This window comes from Microplitis mediator, chromosome 7 (assembly GCF_029852145.1).
Source record: "Microplitis mediator isolate UGA2020A chromosome 7, iyMicMedi2.1, whole genome shotgun sequence".
Lineage (NCBI taxonomy): Eukaryota > Metazoa > Arthropoda > Insecta > Hymenoptera > Braconidae > Microplitis > Microplitis mediator.
This window is the reverse complement of record NC_079975.1, coordinates 24,063,978-24,088,874: the sequence shown is the minus strand read 5'-3', so window position 1 is coordinate 24,088,874 and position 24,897 is coordinate 24,063,978. Positions and strand designations below refer to the sequence as shown.

Sequence of the window (24,897 nt, the reverse complement as noted above, 5' to 3'; positions counted from 1 at the left end):
AATTGATAAAATATGTTCAAAATGAGATTTAAATACTTAACTAATCAATATTATGAATATGCTGGTAAATTTATTACACTAAAGTTTATTTTTTAAAAAGGCTTTTTTTTTTTTCTTAAAAATTAAACTATTTTTATTTTTCTTATTTTTATCCCAATTTTTTTTTTTCAAACTAATACATCTTATATAAAAATATAATAAATAAATTAAAGTTATAAAATAAATTCTTTAAAGGTAAAAATACAGATAATAATTTTTAAACGAATACAAAAAATTGCGCAAAAAATGATGGAATGAGTGACGTTTTCAAAGAAGTGTTTAAAAAAAAATCTATATTTTTATTCCCTTCGCTATTTATCTTCCACTTATTTTTTTTTTTTGTGCTATTCATAATTAAAATAATTACCTTTTACTTTTCTTTTGTTTAAAAACCGTTGTTCTTCAAGGATGGCTGTAGTGTTATTAGAGATTGAACGTAACTAAGTGAACATAGGGTCAGACTTATTATTTTTTTAATTATCATAAAAAATGAAATTTTTGAAGTGACTATAATTGGAACACATTGATGCCAAAATTGAACATATTTGTCGTCCTTGAAGGACAGTTTAAATATCAATTAATTTTTTTTATTTTTATTGTATTTGTTTTTACTCATTAATCTCAAATCACTATATATATATTTATAATAATTCAAAAGTTATTATTATTGAATTTCATTTTTAATCAAAATAATTAACGCAGCCTTAAATATTTTATTTAATAAAAGATTATCAATTGCAAGGTTTAATAATCAATTTTTAATTAAAATACCATTTCACATTAATGGTAAATATCAATATTATTAAAAATTTATTTAAATAATCCTAATATTAGTTAAAAATTTGATTTAATATTTATTGTATTTTTTTTTTCAAATTATTTAAGATTCAAAAGATGCCATATTTTGAAAATTTTACAAAATCATGGCAGTCTATTAATGCCACTTGATTTTTATTTTTTTTTTCTTATTATTATTATCATTATTTATTATTATTATTATAATAATAAATTCTATAGTTAATTTACAGCCAAAAATTACCGTATTGTAGTTATCCAAAGAACTGATTAAACAATTAAAGAATGAATTAATAATTTAAATTATTAAATATTATTAAAAATTTATTTTCAAACGAAACTTTGTTCACGAGAATCATAAGGATGAGTATGAATTATTGAAAAGTTTGTTGCATGTGAAGTTGCTGAAGAAAATGATGAGGATGTTGTTGGACATGATGATAAGGACATCCTCTTCGAGGCCGGCTGAGCCTAGGTATTATTACCGTTTTTACGAACCTTGTTCTCTAAAACTGGTGTTGGTTTACCTACAAGGTCTTCCAATTCATCTGGCGTGAGAACCGTAAAGTCCCTGAATAAAAGTTTTTATATAAATAACATTTTTATCCATCGCACGTTAAACAAAACCTTTGATTATCTTGTATAAGTATACAAGTTAAATCACTTAAAATATATTCAACCTTTCATTACTCGCATTGTAGTTTGCTCGACAATTTCTATCGCGTGAACAAAATGGTGTTCGAGTCAAGAGAAAGGCAACGTTGCCATTTCTCGCAATATAATGTGGATATTTTTGTTGTCAGCTGAATAGGAACTGAGTAAACTTGGCAACGTGGCTCGAAATATGGTCGAGTTTGTAAATTTTTAAATCCTCCCGTCTTTATATTTTGCTATTGATTAAATCAGATTTAAATTTAAATTATTCTTCTTTTGAGGTATAGTTTTTTGTCAAAATTTTACTGTGAGACGAAATTTCCACCAAATTTTAGCCATTTCTGCTGATTTTTATTGAATTACTATAAAATTTATAAAAAATATGTTTTTTTTTTTTTTATAAGTATTCACTTCTGAATTCAAATTTCTGTAATTTAATTTTTTTCAGTATTCATATATTAGAATACATTCGAACTCTATTAATTTGGATTCTGTTATCTCGGAACTACCCCTGAATCTTGATCCCCACTACGAGCTACGCTGTCTCCCACCCAATGTGATACTTTTGTTTGCGTCTGTGTACATTTATATACGCATTATTCATATGATGTAAGAGCGCATGCGCCATAGTTTACTTTTTAAGGGAGAAAGGGCATTCGTTAACTCGGAAATTCCAAGAAATTTCCACTCCTTTAGACTAAATGTCCAAGTTAATGGAGTACGACTGTAATTATTTTTTGTGGCTTTTCAGCATCAGGTACAATTTATTTTGATTTTTTTCGAACAAATTTATCATAATTTAGCTATAATTAAAAAAAATTCTTACAACTTTGATTACAAAAAATGATTCAAAACAATTCAAAGCGATTCAATTTTAATACTATATATACATTCATCATTAGAAGTAAATCGTTTTGTTTAATCAGGAAGAACACGCCCCCCTCTTCCTTCAAAAATAATAAAAAATAGTTTTGTAAACTTGTTTAAAAATATATCTGCATGATATTTCTCTAAAAATCATTTGTTGATAATTAAAAAAAAATTTTTGGATTTTAAAATTGAATTTTTAAGGCGGTCTGCTATGCCCCAGTCTCTCCTATAATATCAGTCTCTTTATTTCGGGTTAAAAAATTGACATTCACACCGTAATTTTTGAATTTTTTCCAGTAAAATACACAGTAAAAAAGTATGTCTTGGCGCGAAAAATTTTTTCTCGCTCCAAGAAAATTTTTACTTGACCTAAGAAATTTTTTGCATTATAAATTGAAAACGAAAATTTTCTTGGGGTGACAAAGAATTTTTTGAGGTAAGAAAAAATTTTCTTGAGCCAATAAATTATTTCTAGTCTTGAGAAATATTTTGTTTTCATTTTTTAATGCAAAATTTTTCTTGCGCCAAGAAATCCTTTTTTTCTGTGTACCTTAAGTTTATTTTGCTCCTAATTAAATTAACCTCCACCAAAAAAATACCAGAAAAAGAGTAGTATTAAATTAGCTAGAGCTTACTCGAATAATTACTAAATCCTTTTTTCTATAATTAATTTATATCAATTAATTATAAAGGCACGTCGCCATAGTCAATACTTTGAAAATATAATTTATGGCATATTAACTTATAATGTAGGGTATATTTTTTAATTAACATTTTAATTATTGTCTTAGAAGCGTCGTCACGCTCACAACGCGAGTAACGAAAGGTTGATAAAAACAAGGTCTCGATAATTATAATTATTTATACAAGCACATAGTTAAAACTTTTTTTTTGTCATTAAATAATAATAATGTTTTCGTCTGGTATTAAAAAAAATTTTTAATGTACACGGTAAAATTAAGTTAAATGAAAATCCGGTTAGCGGCTTTTATATAGTGACAGGATTTAAATATAAAGAGAATAACATTTTATGAAAGCATAATACCTATGTTGTGCTAAGAGCATGTCTATACTCGTAACACTTCGCTGATGAGTACCATCTTTCTGGGCAGCTTTCTGTCTTCTTAACCAGAGAGCTCTCAACTGTGCCAGAAGAGCACCGAGGGACAGGAGGGTACAGCCAACTCCAATAAGTGCTGTTGAATATTGCGCAGCTTCTGCACCTGGTGCTAGCTGTACTAGTCCGACAATGAGAACAACAACTCCAAAGAGAATGGAACCTACTACGACGTGTAGAGCGTTTATCTGAAAATGTTATATGTTCATGTTTAATGTATTATACACTTACATGTTTGCCTGCATTCATTTACTTGTTTGCTATGTATCTACATATAACATAAATATGTGATGAGTTGGGCATTGAATTGTGAATATGCATACATATTTCTTTTATGTTACTGCATTTTTATTTTTTTCATTAATTAACACCCACTTATTGATCATGTTCATATTTCGTGCTTTGGAATTATGAGTAGACAAGAATTTAAATGTGCAAGGGGCAAAATGGACCCACTAAATATCGATGGTAAAATTATTGTCACTACTTTTAGTTTTTTTTGTCTCCATTTTAAAATTCGATGCCAATATGACTCAGTTCTAATATGTGGGGAAAAATGAAGTTGTCAAAAAAAAAATTTGATTGCTTTAGACTTGAAAATTTTTCGTCCCAAATCGCGCCATGATCTTGGAATGCCTCCATAAATTTAAAAAAAAAAATTTGAGGGCCGATTTTGATTTTTGTGTGCTTCTATAGTCAAAGAAAATACGGAAAAATTTAGGTTGTGAAAATATAATTTTTAATACTAATTGAGATTGAGGGAAATTGTTGTTTATATAATAGACGACTTATCGGAATTTTTTAATTTAATAATAAAATTACAGAATTCAAAGAATTTGTATCGGATGCCAGTGAATTGAGTATTTTCAGACTTACAAATAATTGAAAGTGTTAACGTAAATGCATTCAATGAACAAGCAAATACAAGCCGCCCACGCAGTTAAAATGACGTCAATTTGCTCATGTTTCATTCGTTTTCCCAGTACTACCGTTTTTCAATGAAGCTAATTTTGTTTACATGATCACGTGATATCAAATTTTATTAAAGGATGTCTTTTATAAACATACCTTTCCACAGAAAAAATATTCTGGTTCTTCTTTTTCTGTTAAGGCTACGACTGCTTCGCTATCTGTGAGAGGACTTCCTGGTTGACTTGTTCGTGCTTTTTCATGGTAATATGTTTTGTGGAAGACCTTCACTGAAGGCACTGGTAACGCTGTAATCATTCTATAAATTTTTTTTTATAATAAAGTAAAAAATGAAAAATTCAATATATCTCATTACTAATTTTAAGAGGACTTATTTTTTTATACACTTTTTTGGTTTAAGAGAGCTTTCTAAAACCAGAAGGACGTATAAAAATATAACTTCTTTTGGAATCAGTAACGCAATATTTTTAACAGACAACTTCGTAACTCGTAACATATTAATCATTAATGCTTGTTGTAGTTTCTATATACTTAGAAAAATGTTATTTTCAAAATTTGTAATCTTTAAAACGCTCAATTCAGATCAAAAAGAAGTTTTTTTAAAATATCTTCGTAAAAACACATTTTATAAAAAAAATGAACATGACCTTTTTTGTCAAGAATTTAATTTCCTACAAAATTGTTCCTATGATTTTTTCCTTTAATCTGCATATTTTATGAGATATTAAAAAAAAAACGCGATTGTATCGAAAAATGAACTTTGATCGTCCTGCGGTACGTGTTCTTTTTACTTAAAAAGAAAAAACCATAAAAAATCATATGTTTCATGTACTGTGTAGCAGAGCACTGGTTACTGTTTAAAAAGTAATAGTACGTGTTAAGCTATAATTTACTCCTGATCTTATATGAATCAGTCATATTTAAATGTATTTTTCTTTATACTTTTCGTCGATTACTGCGCAGAACTGTAACCAGTACTATTTATTTTTTCCGTGCATGCCTAGCCAACTGAGTCGAATTCAAATTCAAATCCAAATCAAATTCACTTTTTAAACTAGAAGATCGAATTCACTATGGTGTCACAGTAAATTTTGACCATAGTGACCATCTAAATATAGTGAAACCCTAAACATGCAAAACCTCTCAATAAGACAATTTATAGATAAATTGAGAAAAATATAGATAGCCCGAACTGGGAATCGAACCCAGACCGATTCGGTATCGCGACGAGTGCTCTACCAGTTGAGCTATCCGGCACTATACTATATTTCGTTCAATTTGATCTATAACTTATTGAGCCACACCGTCCATCGTACGGTGAATTATAGTGAAATTATGGCTACAGTAATTGTTCTATGTCTATATTTCAATTTTCGCTGGTAGCCAACATGATCCGGTTTTACTATGACACCATAGCATTTTAATCTAGAATAATTTCTCCGTATATGATAAATTTTAACAAATATCCGATCTATTTTGATAACCAAGTCGGGTCTGACGTGTTCTAAGTAAGCTCTGAATATTAAATCGATGTTCTAGTAACGTAGTGTGTTTAATTTCTTGGAAAACAAATTAATTCGGTGAAGATAAAATTTTTATGACTCAAATTTATATGGATAGACGAAAATAATAAAATTTTATTATATTACGCTGACAGTTTTTAAATTTTCTCTGTATTCTCAGAAGTACTTTTAGCTTTGCAATGGTTATCTTTATTTGCAATATTCATAACTTTTTAGATATATATGAATAATTCATATAATTTTTTTGATGATTCATAGTACATGACATAAATTATTTATTTTTATGACTCGATTATTTAAAGTTTAAACAGAAAATAATGGACAAACTTTTATAACTAAAGCTTCTTAGAAAGATAATACTTCTTACGAGAATCACAGTATTTCGTTTTACTACGATATGATGTCAAAGTGCTGAGGAGTCAAGATAAATTCCAGCTTATATGTATACCATGACGTAATCAGACCACGCAAGCTCGAGATCGTAGGTGTGGAAACATTACGATACGTGGTACGAGTAAGCCACGTGGGAGTAGGAATTTTTTGGTACTTTTATTACCATTATTATTATATATATGTATATGTGTGTATATATTTTTATTGAAGATTTTAAGATTTTTATAAAATTTAAAATCAAAACTTATAATGAAAGTTTGGATTAATTTCCAAAAGAAATATATTTTAATCACTTGAGAACTGACATCATCTTGATAATTATGATAAAACTTTTGATAAAAAAAACAACTTCTTATGGAAGCTCGCTGAAAGTTCTTTTCGAAATATAGATTAAATTTAACGTGAAACATTCAACAAGATGGCGTGAGCCGGTAAATGAAATAATTCAAGCGTCAGAGGAAAAAAAAGTTTAATACAATTTAGTTTCTTCATACATTCATTCTATTTATTTTTTAATAAAACATTAAAATATATTTTTTAATAATATTTTAATATTTTTTGAACTGATAGTTAATTTTATCATTTAAAAAAAACGAGCAACCTACAGTCACTACGTGACTGCCCAAATATCACTACTAAATTTATAATACGCGGAAAAAAAAGGATTTCTTGCCGCAAAAAATTTTAATCTGCACCAAGAAATTTTATGCATTATCAATTAAATACAAAAATTGTCTTGGAGCGAGAAAAGATTTTTTTGGTCAAGAAATAATTCCTTGCACCGAGTAATTTTTTCTAGTTCTAAATAAATTTTTGTTTTCAATTCACAATGCAAAAAATTTATTGGGGTAAGTAAAAATTTTCTTTAGGCGAGTAAAGATTTTTTATGTCAATGAATCTTTTTTTTTTCTATGCACACTTCTTTGGCTTTGAGAAGCTTCCTAAAACCAAAAGGGAGTATAAAAATCTGTCATTTTGGAATAAATAACGCGATATAAATAATATAGCTATATATTCAGTGACATTCAGTCATATTTAGTGACAGAATAATTAAAGTATTAATTTATTTAAAGAAAATAAATACGATCGTCTTTTTTCTCGCGTAATTTAAATGTAATTCGAATGATATAGATCAATCTATTTATCTCAATACTTGGCAATTAAAAAGAGTTTGAAGTATGAAAAGGCACAAATTCAAGTCAAGACCTATCTAATGACACCAATTTCAATAATATTAAATAATTCTATCATATAGACATGACGGGAACAAAATTTTCCTTATTCTCCTAATAATATAGATCACTTATGATCCTGAAGTTAGCAGACAACTAAAAATTTTTGGATTTTTTTTTTCAATACATCAATTACAAAAAAATAAAAATATGCACATGTAGAAAATTTTAAAAATTACAGGTGCAATTTTTTTAAATGTTTTTTTTTTTATAATTTATTGTTTAAAAAAAGATCCAAAAATTATTAGACGTCGGCTAACTTCAGTATCATAGATTACTTATTTTCTTTATAATAATATTTAATAATTTAAATAGTCAAGTTTTATTTCTAAAAGTGATATTCTAATTTCTCAAAAAATAATTTATTCCAAAAAATACTAAAATTTTTTCCATTAAAAATTTTCCAATTTAAGATAACGTAAAATTTTTTTTCAAATTTTTAATAAATTCATAAACGAAAACTTGATTTTTGTTTTTATATCAACAAATTTGTATTTTTTCCAGAAGTTAATCAAATATTCCGCTAATCGTTTTCCAAAAATTTTTATTCCTTAAAACAAAGTTTAAATTTGCTCATATGAAGCTCAAAATTAACGATGCACTGTAAGAAATCGGGAAATCAATCAGAATTCACTCCGTCACTCGGAGTTCCAGAGATAAAAAAAATCAATCTGCTTAGGGAGTAAACAGGGGGTTTGTTTTTTCACCTGAGTGATTTCGGGGTGATCTGGATTTTATTTCAGTCTGCATTCGCTTCGATTCAGAGTTTCCACTCTGAGAGGATTAACTATAAATAAACAGTCATCCACTCCGCGTTCACTCCATTAATTTTTTACATTGTAGTTGAGCTTTTTCGAAGTGAAAATACTTCCAAAATAAATTTTGAAAATGTTAAAAAAAAAACTACATAATTCACGTAAAAGTCAAATGTCTACAAGTCTTAAATTAAACATTTTTTCTGTGAATTTTTTAAAATTCGTAAAAAGTTAATCTCGGACTTTTGATTTTTTTTTTGCAATTAATGTTTACTTTGCAACGTAAACGGAAGCTTTTAGTGTGTTTACAAGGTTTATACATTTGACTTGTACTTTAGACATAACATATCATGTTACTAATGCTATGAAAGTCCACTATAGAAACCACCCACTCTCGATTCTGAAAGGACATAAACATTTTCTATCTAAACCACTTTCAAAAAAATAAGTATTTAGACATAACTTTTTACTGACTTGCATTTTGTAAAACTATAATTAGAAATTTGACATAAATTTTTAAGTATTTTTTTTGGAAATGATTTTTTTCAACAATTATGCTCTCCAAGTAATGAAACTTTTAATTAATTGGAGTAATTATTCTTAATTTGCGACATTGTATGAATATAGAAATAGAAAATAATGATTAAAAATTTGATATTAGAAATAATTCTGGCATGTGAATTAACATTTTGGTGAATATTAAAAATTTTTTAGATGAAGATTAAAAAAAAGTAATTTTTTGTGGCTTATTTAAAATACAAGAGTAGGTCGGAAAAAAATAAAGCTTTTTTTTTTTATATATATATTAAAGTGCATGCCACAGTGCTTTTTATAGACTAGGGCCAGTACATTTGTACTCCGAAAGAATAATAAACATCGGCCTCTAGCTAGTGATTTTGCGGATTGTCATTCTGTATATATATTTTATATGAAATGAATATGATATATCGTTTGAATATTTTGTTTTTATGAAAAATATATACATATCGAACAAATACCCGTATGAAAAGTTTGTTTTGTCCAGTAGTTAAAACCAAAAAAAAAAACTTCAATCTTTTTTTTGGGATATTCCGTCATGCTAAAAATAAATTTTTTTATTGAATTTTCTGTAAAACTATGACAGATTTCGTTGAAATAGATAAAAACTCATTGCGTTTAACACTAGTGACTATTCATTGATTTGCAGTGAATTTCAAAAATTTATTTTTAGAGATTTAAAATGTACGTCAAAATATAGAGAATCCCGAATTCATATGTTCAAAAATTGATTATTTCCTTAGCGGCCCCGTTTTTCCTGCTCTTCCACTATGTATATACGAAAAAACAGATCTCAAAATTTAGTTACAAATACTATTTGGAAAGACACCCGAAATCTTTAATGGATCTAATATCTTTCACTTTTGGCATAAGTGAAAAATTACTATTCCAAATAAAAGATATAAACGATTAGTATAGAGAAGAGAGGGGCAAAAGGGGGATACTTAAGGAAATTCCAAGTTTTTGAGGTCTCAAATACACTAAATCTTTTTTGTTTGTATGAAATTCAAAGTAAATAGAAAAAATTTTCAGTTACCGTAAAAAAAAAAAATTTTCATTTTTGCGGGCAAAATGGGGTACCCCCTAAAAAAGGTAAAAAAAAAAAATTTTAGGATTTTAAACGAATTTGATTAAGTTGAATTTTTTTTAAAGTAATTTACATAAAGAAAAATTATATTTTACATGATCATTGGATACAAAAGAAGAAAAAAAAAATTTTAAGTTTTTATCATAAAACAAAAGTCATTAATATTTTTCAACTGACAATTGATTTCTGAAGAAGTTTAACAAAAAAAAATTCAAAATAACGCTCAATCAAATTTACAAAACTGATTTCGGAATGTTTGAAAACCATTTAAAATATAAAATTTTGGGGGAACCCCGTTATGCCTACCCTACCCCTTTTTGCCCCCCCCCCTACTTTTTAATTTATAATTGCAAATTTTACTTATAAAACAGTAATTTTTGACTTTTGTCAGAAGTAAAACCTGTTGGATCGTATGTGTGGTTTTGAGTTACGTTCTCATACTAATTTTTGCTTACTTTTTTTCCGTGTATGAAAATTAATATGGATCTAAAGTCATAACTAAATAAGAATTAAAAATACTTTGATCGAATTAGATCTGCAAGATCTATTACTTTTATTCAAAAATAAATTTTTCAATGTAATATTAACTGACGCATATTATTTATAAAATATTTTAATAGTAAAAATACTATCAGTTTTAGATTATGTTGAAAAATAAATACCAAGCCAATTTGAAAAATTTTCTATGATCAAATATGAGTAATTTTCCTTTTAGTTATATTTTAGTTACCAACAAAAATATATAACGACAACACCGACAATCAATAGGTATATTTTTATCTAAATTCAATTTAAATTATTTGTTATATAATCCAAGCCGTCCACAATCGTTTATTTGTGGAAGAATATAATACAGAGTATTCTCATAGTTTTGTATAACACTTTTCAATAAATAATGATTGTGATATAGGTTCGGATTGTACAACTTGAATCATTAAAAGTAATAGTAGCTTTTCAAACGAACATTCACATGTAAATGTGTATACTGTTCGAGCTAACTTTGTAATGTATATAAGAGGTACAAGGCAAGGCAAAGCAAATCTCTTATAAAATATTGACTTTCTAAGGTATTTAAGAACATTTTTATACAAACTCTTTGCGTGGAAAAATACTGAAAGAATAATATTACGAAATTTCATGTAAAATAAAAGTTTAAAAGTTATGATTCAAAAAAATTTTTTAAGTTCAATTTCCTTTCATCAATAGAATAATGACTCAATATCATGTTCCTTAATAATTAAATTTTCTAAAAAACTTTAATTTGAACTTTTTACTTTACCTCTGCTCTTTAGTTCTTTAGCATACGATATTTTTTAACGCATAAAAAAATATTAAAACAATAGGACTCGGTAATTTCTTTTAGAAAATAAAAAATATATCAATCACTCGTCATATATAATTTACAAAACTAATTTCAAAAGTTATTTTAAATATTGCCTTTAATTACGTCAACACAAAATTTCAAATTTACTCTCTCAGATAATTTCTGTACAAATCAAAATTTTATCTTAATTATAAACAAAGAGTTCAAGATATTCGACTAGTAGGTATTAAATAATCTTATGATCAAGAAAAGTTGAAACAAATTTAAAAATTTAGCTCATGTATTTCAATTTACCCGATAGTCGCTAATATTTCACCGGCCGGCAATTTTTCACTCTATTCCAAAGGGAAAAAATCAAATTAGGTCAGAGTTAACTCATTAAATTTTAAGGCTTTTGTGGTTTCTTTAGTTCTTTTTTATGTTCTTTGATATTTTCGAGTGGTTTACTTTTATTATTTTATTTGTTTATCATAACAATAATTAAACAGTTTTTTTTTTTTTTTAATAAAAAAATTATATATTTCTATTGTATTTAATAAACCCTTTCAAAAGTTTTATTATTTTAAATAAAGTACTTATGAATTTTAAATTTGTTTTCTACGGATTAATAATAATAATAATAATAATAATAATAATGAAAAACGTTTACTACGTATCAAAAGTTAGTAAAATAGTTACTGGAAAAAAGTATTTATCTTTTGCTTTGAAAGCTTCAGTTATGTATATATATATATCAATTTTGTAGATCTCTCAAGGTTGAAACTACAATATTTATCATATATATTATATATTATTTTTATTTTACCGAACTGTATATAATTTCTATGTAATCAATCAAGGCTTAGTTATTATGAATGAAATAAACACAATGACGATATGTTAGAAAAAAGTTATAAAATAAAAGCCCCTATACCCACTCAGTACCATTAGTCGCTCACTTTAACTGTTTAATGCGTTTTTTAGAATTTTTATAAAAAAAAATTACAACTAAAAAAATAATTATTGATAAATAATTATTCGTGAACTACACGCTGAAAAAAAAAAATTTTAACTATTACCATCTTGCAATAGGGAATTATTACCATCTGTATGTGATAATTATTATCATGCTTTTATGTTAACTATTCGTTTCTCGTATAGTAATAATTACTATTGCCGATAGTAATAGTTACCATCTAGATAGTAATATTTCTTATGTCTGAAAAATTTTTGATTTCGCCTCCTAAGATAGTGATGATTATCATCACGGATAAGAATAGTTACTATCTAGATGAGAATCATTGAAATGTAAGGGTGGGAATAGTAACTTCGTTAAGATGGTAAGTATTACCATTTATTTTCAGCGTGTAAATTTAAATTGAGTGACGGTTTTCAAAATCGCGCTCAGCCCGCCATTTTTTACTTTAACGTTCGTTCGTTAGATAACGATAAGATTTGTTTTGACATAAAATAAAACAGTTTCTATGTCTCTATATGACTATACTGTAAAATTTCTGAAGTAAATATTTTCATAAGAAAATTATCGTGAACACGAAGTGTAAAAATGGAAACCTTCTATCCGGAGATTTGAAATAACATAAAAATTGAACAAAGAGAATTCTTCAATTTTGTGGACAATGGAATTGGTCGACTTTTTTAAAAATAAAACCAAACAAAAAATTTGTTATTCTTTAATTATTGAACCGAACGAATCCTCTTATAGGTATATAGTTTTTTTATCAATATCGTTTGATCCGTATCAATTGATTTATGTTATACGTTATCGCAAAATACGAAAAGGGGTTAAAGCCGCTTCAGTTTATAAGCTTATTTCATTGAACTACATTTCTGGTTTTTGATAAAAAAATAATGAGCGATAAGAATCTGGAATTATGTCATTATGTGGTTGTCGATACTCGAACAATAATTAATTAAAGCAACTCATGCAGTACGATAGATTCAATATGTCAGATCTTTTATTGAATAAGGTCACGTCATTTTGATTTACACTGACAAATTTAATTAGTACGTAAAAACTAGAAGAAAATGGGGACATCCAGAGTTGAATCTATTATTTCAATTCGTTCTAATTTTTTGTTTTTCAATCATTTTTATTATTATCCCAGCGGAATATACACTAATAAATTTGAGGAGTGAACGCGGATTAAATTCGGAGTGGATGATTTTTTATTTATTTAATCCTCTCGAAGTACAATTTATTTCAAAGGGGAGTTTATTTTAAGCTTGAAATTCCGAAACGAAGTGGATGCGGTGATACAAAATTCAAATCACTCTGAATTTATTCCCAATTTTTTACACTGGATTATCTTTGAAAAATAATGGAGGGGAGATCGGGTCACAACGGGATTTCCCGAAAATTTTGTAAAAAAATTTCTTCATCGTCGGTTTCATAAAATTTTCGTAGACTCCAAATTTTCGCGGAATACGAAGTAGCCAGGGTAAAATGGGACAGCTTAAAAAATTTAATTTAATTCTGCTATTAAAAATTATTTATTTATTTTATTACGATTATAAATTTATTGAGGGCAAAAAAAGACAAAAAAAAATTAATGTTTTTATCTTGGCCCGGAAAATAATTTGTTTTTTAAAAATTATATACAGGGTGATCCAAAATTAGTTTTACATCGGCGAGATTTAGATTGAGGAGATAATTCTGAGCAGAAAGTTCCTGAACAATATTTCTTAACTTTGAATATTGTGGGAGTTATTAAATGTTCAAAGTGACTAATCAAAAACGAGCTTTACAAATTGAACAAAACATAAAAGAATATATAATACGTTTGGCAGCGTGGCGCAGTTAGATTCAAATCTAATTGTTTTATGTACACAGAAAAAAAAAAAATTCTCGACTGAAGGTAAATATTCTTGATTCAAAAAAATTTTTTTGGAGACCTAAATTTTCTCAGATAAAGTAGAAATCTTCGACCAAGACGAATTTTTTTTAACCAAGACAAATTCTCTTGGCTTAAAAAAATTTTGACTTGGTTCTCGAAAACGTTTGTCTTCAAAAATATTTTCTTGACTCAAGATAACTTTTTTTTTCTGTGTAGAATTTAATTCAAATGTAAAAAATCATTTCTTTTGAAAGATTCAAATTGGTAAATAGCTAATATAACCATCCATAAAAAATTTTAGTCTAGAATTTTGTGTTGGTTTGAGACTTGAATTTAGTCTAGGATTTTTTCTTGATTTTAGTCTCGAATTTCGTCTTGATTGGAGAAGAGTTTTGTCTTGAATTTCGTCTAGATGGTTATAAATGCTATTTACCGATTCGTATATTTTAAAATAAATGACTTTTTATATTCGACTTAAGTTCTATATAAAATATTTTGGATCACCCTGTATATTATATATTAATAGATTCGTTAAATATAAATTAAAGAAAACTAATGAAAGTAAATAAGAATAATAATTTTAAAAAGTTTTAGCGAAATATCCCGTCTTGCTCTGATCTAATTTTATTTTTCACTCAATCTATCATCAAGAAATCACGCCCACATTCAAATTTTTTTAATCTCTTAACGGATAAATTTTTCTAATAAAATACTGAGAATTATGTGAATAATTTCTTCAATATTTATAACCCATTTCTATTATATATTTGAAAATACGCGGCTTCATTAATTTCGGGCTTGACAAATCGTTAGAAAAAAACAAAAATAAATGAGAGCTTTTAATTACAATTGTTAGATATTTAAAAGATGATTAAACAATTGTAGTATAAATGTAACAATACATATTAATATATAAGTACTAAAATAAAGCTGGCAAAGCATCCTTTTTATCACATTGTAAGTCAGCTATGCACGGAAAGTAGAACAGCTGAGTGCCAGATTTTAGTAGATCGTATACAGATATAGTCAGCCATGTGGCTGATGTGCTGAGATGTCTGTTATTTATTGATTTAAGATCTATGTCACTTGATATATTCCACGTAAAGTAGAACAATTTGAGTGTCAAATGTATCGCAGATATACAGAAAATAAAAATAAATAATAATTTTTATTTCAAATTCCTTTTTATTTTCTCAAATAAATTTTTATTAAATTTAATTTTTGTAAGCAGGATTTATTTTATTTTCCCGCGTGAAAATTTAAAATTAAAAAAAAAATTCATTAATTTCGGTCTGTTTTTTTTGACTCGAGTTTTCAACATAAGAAATTTCGGGTAGAAAATTATTTCTGATCATTTTTGCGTCTAATAACATCTAGATCTGATAAAATTTTGAGATCGATCGATTTGACAGTTCAAATTATTTACACGCAAAAAAATAAATGATGAATTTTATTCGGATTTTCAATTGATTTTTATTGTTTGAACATAATATTGAAAGCGACAAAGTATAAGAATGATTCTCTAAAATATATTGATATGAAAAAAAAATAGTCACTCTTGGTCTTTAAATTTTATTGTTTAAAATGATAAAAATACGTCATCTTGCCATATAGATATAGCCGCGCATCAGTAATACTTTAGGTTAATTCTTTCACATACATTAAAAGCTTACAAACATAAGTAAAATTTTATTGTTTAAAACTATAAAAACTGATGCGCTTAAGATATACTTTTTGACAATTTTAAGAAAGTAAAAATTATACCGTTGTACATAAAATCAATTGTTCGACATTGAAAATTTTATTTATCATACTGAATGTTTTTTTACTTTTTTACTGAAAACTTAAATGTTCCAAACATCGAATATTGAAGTTAAAACGTTAAATTATTATAATTTAATTTTTTTATCTACCAAACAGTAATTTCTATTACTTGTAACATGATTTATTTACATATAAACTTTAAATTTCAATATTTAAATTAAGATTATTATAATATATTTAATAAAACCACGAAATTACTGTTTGAAATGATACTAAATTGTGACTACATTCTAAATTTTTAGTTATCAATTACTAATTTTTATAATTCATTTTTTTGCGTGTAGATCTAACTAGATCTGAATTTTGCATTCTACCTACATCTCCGTAGCTGTCATTTTTTTGTTACTTAGATCCACGGTAAAGTTCAAAGTTTTTATTTTAAAGATATTTCGCGGTTTTTTTGAAAAAGTGGAAAAAAATTAAGATCTTAAGTGATCTACATGAACCTGATCAGATCTAAATAAATGTATATAAATGACTGTAAATCCAAAATTAAAAAAAATAGATTAAGATCTATTTTAATCCAACTCAGTAGATTTGAATTATTTTTCCAGGTTTTAAAATTGAGTATAAAAAAATTACTTTTAGTTCAAAAAGATCAACAACAAATCTTCGTTGAGCTCGAAATCAGTGAAAAGTTTCATGCTTGACCCTTGAGGTTAAAGTTTTTGTTTTTAAAATGGCAGACAGTAGTTGAAGATGAAAATATATATATATATATATATATATATATATATATATATATATATATATATATATATGTTGTATGAAAGGGGTAGTGAGAGGTTGTAGCTCTCAACGACTGGTCTGAGCTGCCGCAAGCGAACCCGGCTATTCGATAATCGAGGTACAACGGCCGTCGGCCCCAACAACGAATCTAGGGCAACGTTATTGCGACTCTACCATCTCCAAACATTTTTTTTTTTTATCCACGTGCATATGTTAAATAAACTTAACTCTATTTTCATTTTTTATTGTATTATTTAATTACGCAATTCATACTCCATACAAAATTATCCATAAAATTCCATGACTATCATGTGAAATAAACAGCCAAACAAAAAAGAATAGTTGTAGTTGTAGTTGTTAATAGAACATGCAACGTTGTCTGTCAGGAAGGCTGTTCTCTTTTTTTACTTTAAAAATTAAACCATCATGACAAGGTGATTAAGAATGGTACGAGTTGTGAATTAAGTACAAGAATAAACGTAAAGTAGAACAGTGACCCGGATCAAGCTAGGATCATCGTATCATGACTACATGTATTTACTAAAACAGAATTTTAAATTATAAAATACTTGGTTATAGTTTTAGTTACATGTAGCTACTAGATTTTAAAAGTTATTAATTATTAGTGTCAGTTAAAGTACAAAATTGATTAAAAAGTTTGAAAATTAATGATTATCCCGTATGAAAAAAATTTATATCCTAAAATTATACTGGATAATATAACACAGTTGATATTACAATATAATTTTTTATATAAGAAGTCATATTTATTAAAATAACTATTTTTTTGCCGTTTTAATTATATATTTATATATTTTCAAAATATATAAATATGGTATATAATATTATATGTTGGCATATATTCAAGCTATATGAACATCATATATTGAAAATTATCCCGTATGAAAATAACATATATGGTCAAAATATATGATAAATATCAGAAAATATATGTGGCCAAATTAAATATATTTTCTGATATATTTTTTTTTATATTAAAAAATATAATATTCATCATATACGAGTCCGTATATGTTTAGCATATATAAAATATATATATATCAGTCATATACAAAAAATATATTTTTATCATATATGAAAATATATATTCTTGTCATATACGACAACTATATTTTTATCATACATAAAAATATATATTTCTATCATATACGAAAAATATATTCTGATCATATATAAAAACATATATTTATATTGTGTATGGAAAAAAAAAGTTTCTTATTCGTATGACCAACTCCAATTAAATTAGATATAAATTTTAATATACTCTTTAAATTGCAGTTTAAATTATCAAAATTACTTAATTTGATGCGAATATATATACCCATATACATATACATACACCGAATAAAATATATGCTTAAATATAACAAAGAAAATATATGGTGTCATTTATAATATAAATTATATGCTACCATATATTTCATTTCATATAAAAATTTTATATTTTTTGAATATAAAAGGAAATATATCAATACAATATATTATAAGGTAAATGTAAATGTATATATAGCTTAATATAAAAAACATATGTTACATATATGGAATACATATATTTACTACTGTATATAATTTTATATTAAATCGGCCAAAATCTCTATATGATATTTTATAATATACAATATAATATATCATATATTTTTTTGTTGCAAACATATATGATTTTATATATTTTAACCATATATTGTTTTTTCATACAGGTTAAACTGATAACTTGAATATTCATTTTGCCGATTAAAAAAATATTTATATTATATATTCTTGAGTATATTATTCAATATATAATGCGACATGTTGAAAAAGTATAATGAAAATTATTTTTTTTTATAACAGTTACTATACTTTAAAATATATGTCTCGATTATATTTCGTTATATTAGAATTTATAACCGGCAAATTATATTTTGAAAATATACAATGCTCTATAATTAAATATATATTTTCTTTTATAGTTTATGTTATAAGAAAAAATACACTTTCAAGTTATATGAACATTATATTCAACCATCCATAAATTTTTGCCGTTTTATATAATTATATATTTTCGTATATAAAATAAAAATAAACATCACTTTCATGCGGGATATGTTTCACTAAAAAATATTGATTAGTAGCGTTTTTAAATATTTAAATTCCTTTTAATAAATCAATAGCAAGACATTATTAGGTGACTTTGATTTAGCTCAGTCCAATGACTCTTAATATTATTATTGTTTCAAATGTGGTCACTGACATTGCTCTGGCTTTGTTCCAGTTGTGAAATCACTCATTTTTTCATTTATTTGCTTAATGCCTATCAATGAATTTACCGTACTACCAATGAAGTTTTTGGTTAAAACCAAAAATTATTATTTTTTTATCATCAAATATTTAGTAAGCGCAATTTTTTATGAGGTCACTGTTAATTTTATCATCAAATTTGAAATTTAAAAAACGAAATTGACGTCTAATTTTTTATAAGATATAAATAATGTAATTTTAATTATAGAAATTTTGAGATACAAATCCATGTATAATATGAATTTATACTGATTGCAAATGTTGTTTGAATGATAAAAAATAATAGATAATTAAAAATATAAAAGCATGTGTAGTTATTGTCAAGTATTTCAGGCCGGCGTAGTATCAGTGACGTGTGAATGAATAAAGGTCCTTGAGCAATTTACCCATTGGTCTGGTAGACGTGATACGTGATATAGGAGCTCAAAGTATATTGAGATAGAGAGCAATGGAAAAATACCCCAGCATTAAAAAGTATGAAAATAGTGAATATTTTAAGAATCTCTGATGGAAAATTTGAGTCTAAAATGAAAATGAAGTATCAATTAAAAAACTCACTTAGTTTTGTCTAAAAGATGAACCAGCTATAAATATTTCACTACACAATTGTTTATGATGGGATTCAATGTACAGTGGATATTTAATAAACAATGGCCGTTGTTATGTAAATAATACGTTTATCCCGCCTAGGTGTTTTGACGGGTTGCTGGTCCCGCGGAAACTGAGCTTCAACACGTTTATATGTATTCTGGTCGATAAACCACCCCCCGATCGCCCACTTATTCCCACCAAGGGTGACTACACACCCGCGCTTGTCGGTATCATCATTCTTAAAAATAGCTCAATGTCCTATGACGAACTTACCCGTTTTCTTTACACTCGATAGCTTTGTCTATAATGTTTCTCAAATATTGATGGAGGTGATTCATGTTGGGTCCACAAAATAATTTCGGTACAATGAAAATTTATAGAAAATTTTTTGTTATTTAATTTTTGCTTGAAAAATTGAAAGCTTCCTACGCAGGAGGTTATTGGGTTCGGTTTAATTTAGCAAATTTGGTCTTTTGAATAAATTTTTTCAACCTCAAGAAAGCATTGATTGATTTTTTAGTATGTTCAATTTTTTTTTATATTGCAAGCAGGATCTGACGGATTGATCTGAATTTTTTAATTTTTGCCTTTAAAATCGAGAAAATTTTTTGAATTACTGATTTTTTTTTGTCACTAAATTTTGGAAAAAAATAAAAAAAGTGAGTTTAGAGTAATTGCAGACATATTTTTGTTTTTAAATTCGACTGTTGATTTTCAAAATTACACATTTTTAAAAAGTTGCAGTAAATGATTTCAGCCCGATTTTCGAAATGGGGTTTTTGTTTTGATTTTGATTTTTTTGTTTAGTGTTATTTTAACCTCTTGAGACTAATTCCTAATTATTTTGAGGATGACTTCCGTGTGTGGGTGGGTGCGTGTGTGTAAATATCAATGGAGCAAAATAAACTTTAAAAAATAGTATTGGAGTTTATTTGAGACCTTTGACATTTAAAATAGCAATTTATTCAATTCAAACAGTTAAAACTGCTACCCGGCTGCCCAATTTTAAAACACTAAGAGCTAATTCTCTCAATGCTACAAAATTCATGTGATTGAATCAATTTACTTAAGAATTGATAACTTTTATAACAAATAAAATTTGAAATTGAAATTCATAAGGTACATTGACATTATCCGAACAAGATTTGAACCCACGTTTGCAATAACCGACGTTGTGAAGCCGCACAAGCGTTACCCAATGTTTTGTGTAGATGAAAAAAAATCCGATTTTTTTTGTATCCGAAAATGTATGAAATAAACATGCGCATGTGTCGATTTTTCCGTGAACAATGACAAAAAAGCAAGCCTTGGATAGAATGTCTTAATTCAGGTTTTTACTGCAGGCGTTTATAAAATAGATTAAAATGTCCTACTTATTCCCTACTCAGAGAAAAAAATTGGTGACAGTAGAGCACTACCTTTCCGCTTCGCGTTCGAGGTGTGCAAAATGGCTACTGTTCTTATATTCAGCCGGGGGAAATTCGTATGTAGACATAGTAGAAAACCCTATGGTGTCATTGGAATAAACCGTATGTAAAATTGAGAAAAATATCTACAATTTAATTTATGGGTATTTTTCTTATATTCTATCGGAATTTCCCATATGTGTTACGAAGAAAAAATTCCTATGGTTCCTTTTATGCTCATAGGTAGAATTCCTATGTCGACATAGTAAAAATTCCTCTAATAACACAAATATTTTTTCAATAGTACCATAGGAATTATTTCTGCATGGAAAAAACTTACCATAAAATTTTGGGTGCTAGTTCAGTGAAGCTGGAACCAAATAGCGTCAATGGGACTTTACCCAGTGTTCTGTATAAAATATGAAGTCTCAAAACATATGTCTACACGGAGAAAATTAAATAATAGGAATTACTACCAGTTATGGTTAAATTTTCTACCATCAACAGATAGTAGTGAATACATACAGGATTGTAACAATTATTATAAATATGGTGGATGTTACAAACTAGACAGTATTCACTACTATCTATTGATGGTAGAAAATTTTACCATAACTAGATAGTAATTCCTATAGGAATGGTTCCTATAATTATGGGAAACATTCCTATAATTATAGGAACCGCTCCCATAATTTATGGTCGTAATTCCTATGATGGTATAGGAAAAAATTTCACAAAATTATGGGAACCGCTGCCATAATTTTCTTTCCGTGTTTGTAGGCTCCACAACTACTCAATGTAGTATAAAATACTTATTTTGTGGTTTTGGAAATCACACAATTTTATATGAATTGGTATCTGTAACGATTTTTGGAGTATACAATACCAGATTACTTGTACAATCAACTCCAATGTGTGGTAAAATGATCGAAAGAAGAAAATAAAAGCGCCACCTACAACTTTTTCTACTCCACTCTGTGGGTATACTTCGACTTGTGTCAGTGTATTTTTTATTATAAATAATATTATAAATAATAATATATGGGTCATTCCATGTCAAATCGACTAATTTTTTACCCGACCCCCTTCGATTTTGCTCAAAGTTTTCTATCTTTTTCTGCCCCATAAAATAGATTTTTAGGAATTATTTCAGATTTTTTTACCGAACCCAAAGAATGTTACGATTTTTGAAAAAAAACCGCTCTTTTTTTTTTTTTTGCTAGAACTTTTTCATAAATTGACCGATTGGGACCACACCAGAAGTCCGGATCTATGGAATATTTAGAATTTTTCGAAATAACCGTCATTTTCACGAAGTCCGACCCCTTTTATTTTTTTTTTTACTCAAAAAAAAACTTCAGCTAATTCTGCAAAAACCTGCGCTAGTTTCAAAATGTGCCGACGATTGCTTCTAATTTTTTTTTTTAATTACAAAAAAAGTTTTTTTAAATTTGGCTTATTTTATGTGACTTTATTATGAAATTTCATTAACTTCCTCGTGAAACTTCAGAAGTTGATAAATAAAATTTTATTGGAAAATATTAAGTGGTTATCATCCAAAAAATTGTGTTTCTTTTTCTTTTAAAAAAGTAAGGAATAAAGAGAAGGACGATCTGCACTCTAAAATAAATTCATAGTTCTAATATCTTTTAATAAATGAAAACTAATTTTTTCGTATCTGTTTAAGTCAATTTATTTTTTGTTAAACATTTCACTTTTCTTTGATTCTAATATTTAAAATTAAATTTATTTTTTTTTATTTCTCAGCTAGGGGAAATTTCTAAGCCTACTTTATTTTGAAAAATGACAAAGTTGTCATTTTTCGGCACGAGAGAAGAAAACGGTCATAAAGTGAAAAAAAAGATTTTCCCTTGGTTTTTTGAAAAAAAAATCGGTCTATCGGTTAACCCTGCGGGCCAGCCCCAAAACTTTCCGCTGTTTTCAAGCTCGTTGAGCTCGAAAACATTATTGTGGATACATTTTCGAGCTCTTCGAGCTCGAAAATACTTTCGTATGCCATTGTTTTCTAAAAAAACATTTTTTAGCATTTCTATCTCCCACGATATCTCGCGAACGAATTAACCGATTTTGATGGTTGAGGCGGCAATCGACGCGTTTTATTAAGTTCTAGAGCTGATTAGATTTTAGAATCGAATGATTCAATTTTTCTGTAGATATCTGGAAAAAAACGTTTTTCACTATTTTTTTAATTAACGATATCTCGTAAACGAATTGACCGCTTAAGACGGTTGAGGTGGCAATCGACGTGTTTTATTGAGGTCTTGAGCTGATAAAATTTTGGGAATGATTGGTTTTGTCGTTTCGACGATATTTGCAAAAAACCGTTTCCTACTGTTTCTTTCGTCGACGATATCTTTTGAACGGATTATCTGATTGAGACGTTCTTGGTGGCAATCGAAAGCTTTTATCGAGTTCTAGAGCTGATTAGATTTTGGAATTGATCGATCCAACAGTTTTCACAATATCCAAAAAAAACGTTTCGTATTTCTTAAATATCTCAGAGTTCATTTGACTAAATGGTCTAAAATTTTTTTGAAAATCTAAGTTCAGAAGATACTTTTCGAATGCCGCAAGAACCATCTAAATCGGTTCATTCATCAAAAAGATATGAGAGGTTTACATCCACACACACACACACACACACACATACATACATACATACATACAGACATCGCTCTAAAAATGTCAGAGTAGCATCCTAGCACCTTAAAATGTCGACATATGATGAAAACCCGGTTTTTGAAAATCGGGGTGAAACCAATAACTTCCCGAATTTTTTGAAAATCGTCGATTTTCTCAGCGGGAAGTTAAAAAAAAATTGAAATGTTTTTTTATAAACTCGAATTACTATGATAGATTTTTTTAATTAAATTATGAAGAGATAATATAATTTTCTAATTCAGTTTTTATTGTTAATTATTTTACGTATTTATTCATTCAACTTTATGAAATATATAATTTTTAAAGAAAAGAAAAGTTCCTTAATAAAATTGGTAGGTAGTATTTCATAAAACATATTAAACACAACATGTTCAACTTTGTCAATAATTTTTTTAAGTTGTAATGCTCTTGCCAAACGATTATTAATCATCCCCCCGTACAACGGAAATTTAGATTTAACCATTTCTTCATTAAATTGACATTATCGTCAATGGATTTCAATCTCAAACCCAGTTTGCGTTGTGATTTATGTTCAAGCTAAAATAACTTTACAGCAGATGGATTTATTCAAAAATCATAAAGCCCGTTTTTGTAGAGCGTTGAATTACTTACAAATATATATCCTGGGCTTATTTGTAATATACGCCATTACCGAGGTATAAAATTCCAAACTTAAAATTTTTTTTCCCATGTTATTGAAATGCATTTCAATTATATTTTTGTATTATATAACATAGCTTTCTTAGCGTAAATATTTTTTTCCTTGAAGGAATTGAAAAAAATATTCAGCCAAGGACAGTTTTCTCAGGTCGAGACTAATAGTCCTGTCAAATAGACCTGATAGACGGAAACAGGTTTAGCCAGGTCAGATTTTTTGAGGTAAGCTTCGGAACATGATTACAAAACGTATACTAAAAAATCAAGGTAAAATTTCAATAAGACAGGTGAAAAAAAATTAAAAACACTTTTAATTAGCGTTTTATCGACGAATTAATAAATGAAATAGTAAACTTGAGGATTTAACTTTCTCCGTTTAACGAAACACATGTTCTCGGTTCAAACAACATATTCTTAAATGAAATTAGCATTTTCTCTTTTCAAAAGAATATTCAAGTACTTAGAAGAAAATATATACTCTTCTCTTAAGAAAACACTTCTATCAGTGTGGGAAATAGAAAATCGCAATAAGAAATTACTAAATACTAATATAAAGGGCTGAAATTTTAATAGATGTCGTCTTTTATCCTACTGGAACTTTTTACTGTGTGTCCTTGAAA

The 24,897-nt window shown here is 27.1% G+C and overlaps 1 protein-coding gene across 1 annotated transcript; it reads right to left on the bottom strand.

Annotated features, from left to right (window-relative positions):
- Positions 1 to 755: 755 nt before the first annotated feature.
- On the bottom strand, positions 756 to 19,675 carry LOC130671078 (uncharacterized). The gene is made up of 4 exons (XM_057474769.1): positions 19,500 to 19,675; positions 4,544 to 4,703; positions 3,404 to 3,663; positions 756 to 1,405 (listed from the first exon to the last, which is right to left on the bottom strand). Exons 2-4 carry the CDS (start codon positions 4,700 to 4,702, stop codon positions 1,306 to 1,308), a joined length of 519 nt encoding a protein of 172 aa, XP_057330752.1. The 5' UTR covers position 4,703; positions 19,500 to 19,675; the 3' UTR covers positions 756 to 1,305.
- Between the last annotated feature and the right edge of the window lie 5,222 nt (positions 19,676 to 24,897).

Bases quoted from the DNA above. Each gene is read 5' to 3' on its own strand.
- LOC130671078 (XM_057474769.1), bottom strand. From the start codon at position 4,702: ATGATTACAGCGTTACCAGTGCCTTCAGTGAAGGTCTTCCACAAAACA. The intron at 3,664-4,543 runs GTATGTTTATAA...TAACATTTTCAG, and splicing joins AATATTTTTTCTGTGGAAAG to ATAAACGCTCTACACGTCGT. The intron at 1,406-3,403 runs GTATTATGCTTT...ACTTTTATTCAG, and splicing joins ATGCTCTTAGCACAACATAG to GGACTTTACGGTTCTCACGC.